The sequence below is a fragment of the Belonocnema kinseyi genome, chromosome 1, assembly GCF_010883055.1.
Source record: "Belonocnema kinseyi isolate 2016_QV_RU_SX_M_011 chromosome 1, B_treatae_v1, whole genome shotgun sequence".
In the NCBI taxonomy this organism is placed as follows: Eukaryota; Metazoa; Arthropoda; class Insecta; order Hymenoptera; family Cynipidae; genus Belonocnema; species Belonocnema kinseyi.
The window spans coordinates 84148591-84159446 of NC_046657.1; the positions used below are offsets into that span (position 1 = coordinate 84148591).

Here is a 10856-nt window from a genome sequence, read left to right on the forward strand (position 1 = left end):
CTGACTCAATAAACAAAAGAGCTAAACTATTTAATCGATTTTCTGTAATGGACGAGCACAGATATGTTTTATACGTTTTAAACCAGAAAAAGATCTTTCCGCGCTACAATTTTTTACAGCAGTAGAAATGAACATTCGATATGCTCTTTCGACATTCGGCGAGATAGTATACAGATCATTTAAGCGGAGGAATCGCATCAACTCTAACGGTGACGATTTGTCCATATTTTGGACTTTACAGTACGCGTCAAAATGTACAAATTCATCACCTAATGTCGACTTACAATCTGACTGGAAAACAAGCATGAGCAATTCAGATTTTTTACGAAGTTCAACATTATTTAAATGTTGGAAAGAAGTTTTCCCTTTTTTTTACGTGACAACTCAGAACGATAATGCTTGATGCTTGATATGTCTAACGCTTTTTTCTTATAGTAACCAAACTGTTATCGAGTGTCTTTAATCAGAGCTCGATACTGCTTAACAACTTCGTCGATGCTCAAATTGACGTCTTGCCGTTTTTTGTTGACTAAATCGAATCGTGTCAGCAAAAAATCGCACAAAGAAAGCAGGAACGAAATTTCGAGCCTTTCTAGTTGCATTTGAATGCCTTTTGCTTCTTGACTCGCGATCGCGTTTTCATGAAAATTATCTTTAATTGCGCTCAATGATTCTATAATTTGAGGTGAACATTTATTTACTACATAAACGGGATCAGCACGAGCTGACCATCTTGTAAAAGATAGGGATTTTAAAGTCATCGATTGTCCTTGGGCTTGAACTTTTGCAAAAAAAGGATGCTTCGGGACAACTCTCTACAGCATGCAGACCAACTAAATTAATTGAATGTCCAGCACACGGAACATAGTCACAAACATCATTTACCTGTTTGATATTTGCTTCAATACCGGAATATTGTCCTGACATATTTCTCGCATTGTCATACGATTGCCCTCTACAATGTTTAATATCCAGTTTAAGATGTTGTAATGCTATTAAAACGATATCAGTTAAATCTTCTGATTTATGCCCTGCATTATCGATTAAAAATAAGAACCGTTCAACAGGTTGGCCATTAGCTTCCACGTATCTTAACACAAACGACAATAGATCAATGTAAGCTATGTCTGGAGTTGAATCCACAATGATAGAAAAATATTTAGCATTTTTTACTTGTGAAATTATAGCTAAAGTCACTTTACATTCAATTATATCAATAAATTCTTCATACGCGGTTTTTGACAAATAACTCGTACTTCCACTTCCCTTATTCCCAAAATCATTTATGTGTTTTGCCATGAAAGGATCGAATTCAGAAAGTAATTCCGTAAGCATAAGAAAGTGCTCATTATTGACAGAACCGAATTTTTCATTTGTTCCACGAAATGAAATACGACGAGACGCTAGACATTTCGTTATAGATACAACCCGACGCAACACATTTCGACAATACGATATTTCATTTTCTAATTCAGTAGCTAGTTCTTTATCAATTCGTCCAGACTTCTTAGCTCTCTGTTTCAAATCAGCAGCACTTTTCTTGTGGGCAGGAGAATTTTCATAATCCAATTCACTTTCAGTTGAATGTTTCCAATGACTGAAGCCGTCTTTGCCAATAATACCATTAAATACGCAACCGATGCTCAAAAGAAGGGATGCGATGCAAAATACAGTTCCTTTGCCTTTTGAAAAACCGAGCCATGGACAAAACGTTTCTTCTCCATTTAAAAGTTTTCTTTCGAATCTTTTTCACCTTGCGTTTTCTTCGATCCATAATCGTGTAAAGTAGCATCGGAATCTAAATGATAACATAATTTTATCCAATGCATCACATTCTTAACCCTGGAGGATTTTGCTGTGACTATTTTGAATAAGAAATTTTTTTCAGCTGTTCTGGTTAAAGGGAACTGAAACTAGGTTCGCAAAATGTACTAGTGGTCATTTTTTGGGTTCTTGAATAGTATTTTGGGGATGAGGGTATAAAACAGATGCTTCTGAATCTGAATGTTGTGACTATTTTGAATTTTACTTTTAATAGCTGTTTCAATTAAGGGTAATTTATATGAGTTTGCTTGAATCTTCCAAGGGTTGCCTTCCCGATTAGCTAAATATTGCTGTTAATCCTGCAAAATCCTTTGTATTTACATTCCTATAATCTCTTTCTAATTAATGTATGTTGTAGTATTTTGAAAATATAATGTACGATGAAGAAACTAATCCTCGCCCAGGTTTTTCCCAAGCTTGACCCAGCATTCGTCAAACCCTATTTGAAAACATAGTCTATCCTGTTTGATTCGGTAAAGAATTGGAACAAATAATTTCAATACATATATCATATATACACATTTTCATCTTTATAACTTTCAATTCTTTCCATAAATTCGCAAAGCTTATCTCTTTTTTTAAGTTTAATCCTTTTTAAAATTCAGCTATCCTTTAAAACGTCTTAGTAAATTTGCATTTCGCAGACAATTTTCATATTTATTGATCACTTTTTATGTGTCGGATGTTTTTGGTATTCTAAAATTTTTTATTTTAGGAAGTGAGCAAATAAAGATAATTGGATTAGTTGAAATACAGTGAACTTCCACCTGTTTGAAAGTGCACCTATTTGTACCCCTCTATACACATAAATTCAAAATTGCGCAGTTCCGTTACCTCTCACTAAAGTCTCTGTACGGTCTGTAAGATCACGCCCGCGTCAGTGGCTGACCATATAAAGAAAGAGGCCCGAAGATCGTGAAGCCTTAGTTAGTTGAAATTGAGGATTTTATCATGATTTTATCTGAATGCAGACAGCTTTGTTGAGAAAAATGTTCTAAACGTAAAAGTTAGTCTAGAGAGTGTTCAAGAGAGTGAAAAGTGAGCATACACTGAACACTAGCGCACTCTGCACGGCATACCCAAGGTGTACTGCAATATGGACTTCTACTATTTTTATACAATTAATGTTGGTTATACGTTGTACACCCAAAGTATAGTGAAATATGGAATTCTACGATTTTTATACATTACAATGGTTTATTTTTGATAAACAAAATACGTATTATTACAAAAAATAAATTGTCTATTTAATTATGACCTTCTTTGTAGAGTGATTAATTAAAAAATTGAGAATTTTAAAACACTTTTTTGATCTAAATTTCGGGACGCTAAGGTTTAGTTCCTTCCCCAAAACCGTAGAAGCACTGAAACTAGTGTACGAAAAAATAAATTGCGCTCTTTTGGCACCGTCCATTCTTCTTAATACTCTCTGGGTAAGTCATAAATGTACAAAGAGTAATATTTCACAAAAGTAGAATGTATTTTCTAAGTCGGATTCGATTCTTTTGTTAACTGGCACATCAACATATAGTACTGAGCCGCTAGCTACGGCCACTGGAAGTGGATACGAGAATAGAAAGAGAGGGAAACCCAAGAAATTTGAGCAGTCTTCCTCAGAAAAGGAAAGGCCAACTTCCTCAATCCCCTTCTCTTTCTGTTCCATATTCTAGTTCCGATGGCCGTAGCTAGCGGTCCAGTACTATGTGTCGATAGATTGATGAGCTTTCAGAGTCACGAAATAAAATAAATGATTCAAAATTTTACGGTAGTGTATTAGATTGGGTAATCTAACCTCATATGTCGGACAGTTACTGTGTTTCGTAAAACTGAAAGGTCTTTAACCAATAAAAAGATGAAACAGAATTGCTCAAATGTATTCTACAGTTGAAAAATATATCTAGTCAGACCTTTGCAAATCACTTTTATGTTTAGAGTATTTTCTCCAAAAGTTTGTCTGCACGTCCATGCCAAAAAATATGCTTCCTTTCCAACAATTCCAGCTATCCTAGCATGGCCGCGTAGTCATGCTGCAAAACTTAATATTTCGCGAAATATTTAGGTCGTTTTTTGATTCTATGATATCAATTTTTATATGACTAATTGCACTATTTGAAGAAAACTTTATATTTATTACGTCGTACGTCAACAAAAACACTGAAATGCATGCTGGCTAACGGACCGCGACTTATTCAGCTGTGTATGCGACGAAAACCTGGGTCTTTTTAAATTTACAAAGTATAAACTTGTACTATTACATTTATAATAAATTACTGAAAGAAATTACCTACTTCTTAGATTCAATTACATAAATTTTTCAAAAGTGACTTTTTTAAAAGGGATGAACGAATCCTTTACCTATTTGCTCGCGGGAACAATAATGTCACCTTGAAACCACCAAAAAGTTTTTAATGCGATTCAAAATGATCGAACGCGCAAGCACCCGACAATGGGGCGGCAAACAGTGCCGATCAGCCTAGAGTTCGGGACGCTGAAAATAATTTAGATGATAACATTACCACGACCCGGCGGACCGCTTACACTGAGCGGACGAGTCAACTCAAGGATGGTCTGCTAAACTGCTACGATGACAGCATTATCCCTGTTAGAGGAGGCTTTATGGCGCATATCACACTCTGTGGTACCAGAAACACCCAGAACTTCAGCACATTTCGCATCAGTCATTGCGAAGAGAGCGTACCTACCCCTTTCAGACAGGATATATGCGCGGAGCGCTTCTCCAAACTCTACATAAACATTCTAAAGATGAAGATAAGGAAGCGACACTGAGACCAACCGCGGAAAGCAGGCACCTTCTGAGAGAAGATAATGATTTTAGGACAAGGAAGACAATGAAAAAACAGGTTCCCCCTGAGCCGTTAGATCTGGCTCAAATGGATGCCTCCCTTCTTGAGGATATATTGGAGGAATCCGACCTCTGGATCATTAATTGTTCAGTTCACGGTTTTACGAGAACTTTGGCTGTTTCAAATCTAAGGCTAAAACTGACGAAGGATCAAAACATAAGAAACACATGCATCAACTGTACAAGAAGATTGGATGGACAAGACAGATTGCGCCACGTGTTCAGTATGTAATTGACTACATAACATCTGGTAGACCGTCCACGGAAGGGGATCGAAAGTTCGTTTAAGAACTGAGAACCTTCAATCACACACTGAACAAGCCAAAGCATCTGACAATCAAGCAGCATGTTGTTGACAAAATAAGGGTGTTATCTGACGCAAAAAGGAAAATACAGAAGAGAGAGAGATGTGTTAGGGAGAATCAGCAGTTTCTTGCTGACCCATTATGCCTCTTCAGCGTTCTCCTTGTTTTTTTTTTAAAATCCACCCATGCTTAATGACCTAGAGACACCGACATCTGGCCCACATATTTAGCTCTTATTTAAATTTTAAAACGTCCATTCCGCAGTTTCTGGTGTTCCGACGCACTATACTCCTACCGAACAAAGGCAATTTGTTCAACCCAGAGAATTACAGGCCAATAACTTGTTTGAACACACTGTATAAGATTTTTACAGTGGTCAGAAATAACAGGATTGTTCGAAGAATTGAGTCTGTGTGGAGAGAGATGTACGAACAACGCAGCTCGAAGAAAGGTGTAGCAGGATGCCGAGAAAACCTGCTAATTGACAGGTGATTCTGGAATGACGCAACAGCACATCAACGCGTATTGCCAATGTTCTGCATTGACTGGCGGTAAGCTTTCGATTCAACCTTTAATAGACTTATCATTTTCCTGTTGGAAAGCTTAAAGTTTCATCCGCATATAGTGAAATGGGTAGGGAGATCGATGCCACTTTGAAAAACTAGACTTACTGTCTCAGCTGCAAAATATCGAGTGACAACAAACAACGTCACCTTCCATAGGGGTATCTGTTAGGGTGACACCGTGAGTCATCTGTTTTTTTGCATCACACTTCTGCTTTTATCTCTCGTACTACGAAATTATTCTGGATACCTCTCTGGCGACACTAATAATCGTGAGCAAACTCCAAAGTGCTTTAAATATCGTCAAGTGGTACATAGGAGAGATTGGTATAACCTTTGGATTGGACAGATGTGCAAAAATTCATTTAAATAGGGGAAAGATTATTGGAGTTTCCGAGGAACGTAAGCTTGCATGTAAATATAAGTGTGATTAGGTGGTTTGACACTGGAGAGACTCATACGCACCTAATTTTACCTAAAAGCCGCATTCAGAATGCAACATCAGTGAATAAATATCTTTAAAGCAGATACAAGCATCTTGTTTGGAAGATTTAGTCTTTAAATCTTTCAGAGTTGTACCAGGTACCTGCGACTATCATAAGATTAAGGCCCTTGAGATCGCCACACGTATGATCATGCAAAAAGTGTGTTCAAAAAGTAAGGTGACTTTTCAGTTTTCGCGGGCTACGTACATTCAAGTTTTAAATTTTTTGTTTTATTGTGTTGGTACACTCGTCACGATCATATGTTCACAGTTTTGACTATATAGCTCGTGTTGCTTTTCTGGCAGAGGCGTAAAAGTTTAAAAGGGTTTGGTGTGCTCGGCGATTTTCTTCTTTCGAAAAAAATGGAGCAAAGAGTTTGCATTAAATTTTGTGTGAAAAATGGAATTCAGTGCTCTAAAACTCTTGAAATGTTGACAGTTGCATACGGTGAGTCTCTTCTGAGTAAGAAAAACGTGTATAAGTGGTACGAGCTGTTCCAAGAAGGCCGACAGGATGTCGAAGACGAACCTCGCCCTGGACGTCCCAGCACGTCAACAACAGATGAAAACGTTCAAGCAGTGGAAGAAATGGTGTCGACAAATCGCCGAATTACCATCAGAGAAGTTGCTGAAGATGTTGGTATATCGGTTGGCTCATGCCATGCTGTCTTTTCGGACGTTTTGGGCATGAGACGTGTGTCAGCGAAATGTGTTCCAAAACTGCTTAATTTTGATCAAAAGATCGATCGCATGACCATCGCTCAGGAGATGTTGAATGAAGTCAATAATGATCCTGATTTTCTCAAAAGGGTTATAACTAGGGATGAGTAACTTTTTTCTTTTCCCAAAACTGAAGAGACCCATGAAAGCACATCGATTTTTAACGATTGAAGAGATAAAAGCTGCATCGCTGAAAGAACTCAAGGCTATACCACAAAATGATTATCGGAAGTACTTCGATGATTGGAAAAAACGTTGGCATAAGTGTGTTATATCTAAGGGGGATTACTTTAAAGGGGCAACATAAATATTGAGGAATAAATTAATATTTTTTGAGAAAAACATAAAGTGACCTTATTTTTTGAACACACCTCGTATGCATACGGGCTTGCATATCAATTCGGCCTTCTAAATCGCCAGAGTGTTCATAATCGAACTGTTCTAGGTACAGCTTATATCGTTGCAATTGGTAGGGTTCCTCTCCTAAACATTTTCAGGAACCGCGATATGATTGGCAAAAGAGCGTTCCTTTAAAAAAGTAGCAGAGCAGACGGCCAAGATACTTGGCCTGAATTTTAACATCAGAAGTGAGGAAAGTGCATTACTCCATCTAGATGCTTCTTTTCTAATAGCCATATGAAGACTTTATCGCCATCTTTGTCGCTCTTTACGGTGTTGGCCGCGATCCTGTCCTGTAGAATGGTTCGAAGGAGATAGAGTCAATTTTTCAAAACGAGAAGTACCAAACTTTTCGGAACTACAAATTTTCGGGCAACCGTCTCCGTTGCATACTCGAGGCCTGACATCGTTCTCCAATACTTCGAAAAACAAATTATATTAGTGATCGAATTCTCGGCTCCGGCAGACTACACATCACTTCTAAGCAGGAACATAAAGCGTGCCAAAGATATGCTCAGGAAATTGTGAGATAGATGCAGAAAGCTGGCATCCTTGGATCGCTTTATGTCCTCAAGACACACGAGGGTTTTGCTGGCCTATCGTTGTGATTTCATCATGCCCTGTAGTAGAACCGCGGTTAATCACATCTATTACCATGTCTTACGGCCGTGCGATGTCTGGTCACAGAGTACGATGAAACTATGACGACAGGCCGGCGAAATCCTCGTGCGTCTTTAGGAAAGGAAAAGACCCAAGTATGAAAGATTTGCGCATCTATCTCGCAAGTGTCTTGGCATATTTTTGGCACGCGGGTGTGGATTCACGGTTACGAACCAATGTTAGCTTCGCACTTCTAAGAACACCGATTATAAGGACAATTACTTTAACCGAATATTTTGGGTGCATCCGTTGCAGCTCGCATTTGAGGTCTTGATACTCTTCTCCTTATCTTTATCCTTAGCAGTGATGTTGTAGTTGGCCACAGCGAAGGATTCGATCACTAATATAGTTTGTTTCTCGAAGTTTTGGAAAACATCGTCAGGCCTCATGTGTGCAACTGAGGCGGTAGTCCGAAAACGAGAGTTACAGAAAAAGCAAAAGCAAAAGATTGGTCCATCGACAAGGACTGTTTTTCTACATTTCTGTGAAATTTTCCGTGCAATTTCCTGTCGAGTATAATGTGGCTTTGAAGCACGCTCAGGTATGTATAGGTCTCTTTAGTATCAACATGTCTAATAACACTTATATCCATAAGCTCAGGGTCCTTTGTAAAGCTAATAACAATTCATTTCTTTAAATGAATTTTGGCACACTTATCCAATCCAAAGTCCATACTCACCTTCACCTTCCTGAAAGAAGGAATCTAAATCTATATCCATATCAATCGTAGAGAAAGATGTGTAGGCCGATGCAGTAGGAACGCTTTCCCCACCCTCTCCCCGTTCAAATCTGCCTCTTTTTGCATTACGTTCTGCTCTCTTATGTATTCTTTTTGTTTCAGAGTTTGAACCAAAATCTTTTGGAGGGCCAAATATAGGGCACTGCACAAAGTCTCTCTTTGCGAATTTCGACATGCTGTGGCATACAAAGCAAAGAGGGGAGTGCAGGCAAAACCAGAATCTCTACCACCAAAAGAACCAACTACGAGACAATGAGAAGAAGAAAGTATAACGACAACGTCAACTAGCACCTGCGAGTGAACGAAACTTAGCCGTGAGTCGACAGTACGAGCCATTGACAGGTTCTGACAAGTCTCGACAACGCTCGACCAGAGGGAGGGGGAGGAAGAGGGGAGAAGAAGACCGGAAAACGGGGGGGGGGGTCTAACTTCAGTGTAGAGGTGACACAGACCCTCGTGTACTCGTAGACAGGCATGACCCAGGGTCCGCATAATTATTTAAGCGTTTTACTCGAAAATACGCAATTTTGAGCCAATTCCTCCTCCTTGAGGATTGGCATGGGGTGACTTTGGCGACTCGGTACGGATTTTTAAGTACCTTCTGATGAATTTTCATCGTAAAGTCACCCTTAGAAGGCATCGGTATCGATTTTACGCCCATTTTTTAAAAAAACCTTAAATTTTAGTGTTTTTTAGTGAAATTTCGAGATTTCACCCTCAAAGAACAGGCTAAAGATGTTATCCGATTTCAAAATTTCAAAGTGCGCTGAGTTTTGGATTGGACTGGGCCACTTTTCCGCACCCAGGCGTTTCCTGGACGCACAATGTTGGTTTTTTGCCCCAGCCTAATCTACAACGCCCCTACCCCCTATATTATTATTATTAACGTCATTATCTTTATTGTGCCATCCGAGTGTTACTTCAACGTTCTATGGAAAACTATTACACTAACCCTTAAATGTCCCCATGGGGTCGTTAGTGCCCTGACACTTTATATTGAAATTTACGAAGTTCATTCTTCTTCAATTTTTGATTTTGTTTTTCAATGTCTTAAAGTAAAAATAAAATAATTTAACATGTAAAATTATCTTATAACAAAACACTAAAGGGAATGCTCAAATAAATTTCACGCTTAAATATTTAAAAGCTTCTACGCAATCAAAAATTACGGCTGGTCTCTTCAACGACCCCATGAGGACCTCAACGTTATACCCAAGTAAGGGGACCTTTAGGGGTTAAATTCCCAAAAGAAAATAATAAAATACCCGATAATAAGCGATGAATTCAGAAAAATTAAGAATTTGTATTCCTAAGAATACGCGATTTTTCCTGTCACTGTGTGACGATCGCTATGGAAATAGAAATGAATAAGTTTTTGAGGGATCTTATTCTTATGGTGGCATTTTAGACAGATGGAAAAAGCGCGCATTCAAAATAATATAATAATCTTCACTTTTGCGATGAAATCTGAAAATATTAATTTTTCTCTATTCTACGCTTATTACCGGGTAGCTAGTTTCATAACTAATAACGGAAAAAAAGAATTATATTATCGTGTTGTCTTCTCTAAATAAAATAAAATTATTAATACGTTTTTTAATAATGTAATTCTATTAATATAAACAAAAATATATTTTTTTATTAAAACTCATAGAATAATATATTGAAACACATTAAGAGCACGTGCACTGAGTTCTAAGTAACTAAGTATTATCACTCTCTCTCATTATAATATGTTAGAGATATTTAAATATAAGTTTACGATACGGACATACGTCGTCATCCCAAGATTGTAAAAATGTCTTAAGGACGTTCTCCAATATTTTACCTCGTGGGAAGTTCTATAAAGATATTTAAATTTAGAATTTGACGCATCCGAAAGACATTTTGGGAAATTTTTGGATATTTTGAATTTACTTCAACACATTCATAATAATTTGGCTTAAAACTACCTGGAAAAAAGTAAGAAAGAAAAAGAAAAATTTTAGACAATGTAAGTATCCAGAAATAATGGAGTTTTGACGAAACAAAATTTAGACCTTTTGCCTCCAATATTTTATATAATTTGCTGCAATTAGATTAGATTTAACCCAAGTTATTTTGAAGTTTAAGAAACATTGGTAAAACATCGAAAAATACCCTTTCTTTCAAAGTACGTATAAATGAAGTGCGAAAAGTTATGACGAAATCACAATACTTAAAGTTACGAGGGTAGTTCAATAAGTCCTTAGAATGAAGTATAAAAACAATTTTTTTTGGGTAAATTTTTTTTTATTTTTCAACATAATCTCCTTGGAGC

General features: G+C 37.5%; 1 protein-coding gene across 1 annotated transcript; it reads right to left on the reverse strand.

Annotated features, from left to right (window-relative positions):
* Positions 1 to 446: 446 nt before the first annotated feature.
* Positions 447 to 4506, reverse strand: LOC117178476. Its single transcript, XM_033369906.1, has 5 exons — positions 4408 to 4506; positions 1672 to 1798; positions 1232 to 1607; positions 886 to 1090; positions 447 to 815 (listed from the first exon to the last, which is right to left on the reverse strand). The coding sequence occupies exons 1-5, from the start codon at positions 4504 to 4506 to the stop codon at positions 447 to 449; spliced, it is 1176 nt and encodes a 391-aa protein (XP_033225797.1).
* Between the last annotated feature and the right edge of the window lie 6350 nt (positions 4507 to 10856).

Coding starts and splice junctions, on each gene's coding strand:
- LOC117178476 (XM_033369906.1), bottom strand. CDS start 4,506: ATGACTGATGCGAAATGTGCTGAAGTTCTGGGTGTTTCTGGTACCACA. Junction 1,799..4,407: donor ACAGGGATAATGCTGTCATC/GTAGCAGTTTAG, acceptor GTTATCATTTAG/ATTCCGATGCTACTTTACAC. Junction 1,091..1,231: donor AGTTATTTGTCAAAAACCGC/GTATGAAGAATT, acceptor GTTTGTGTTAAG/ATACGTGGAAGCTAATGGCC.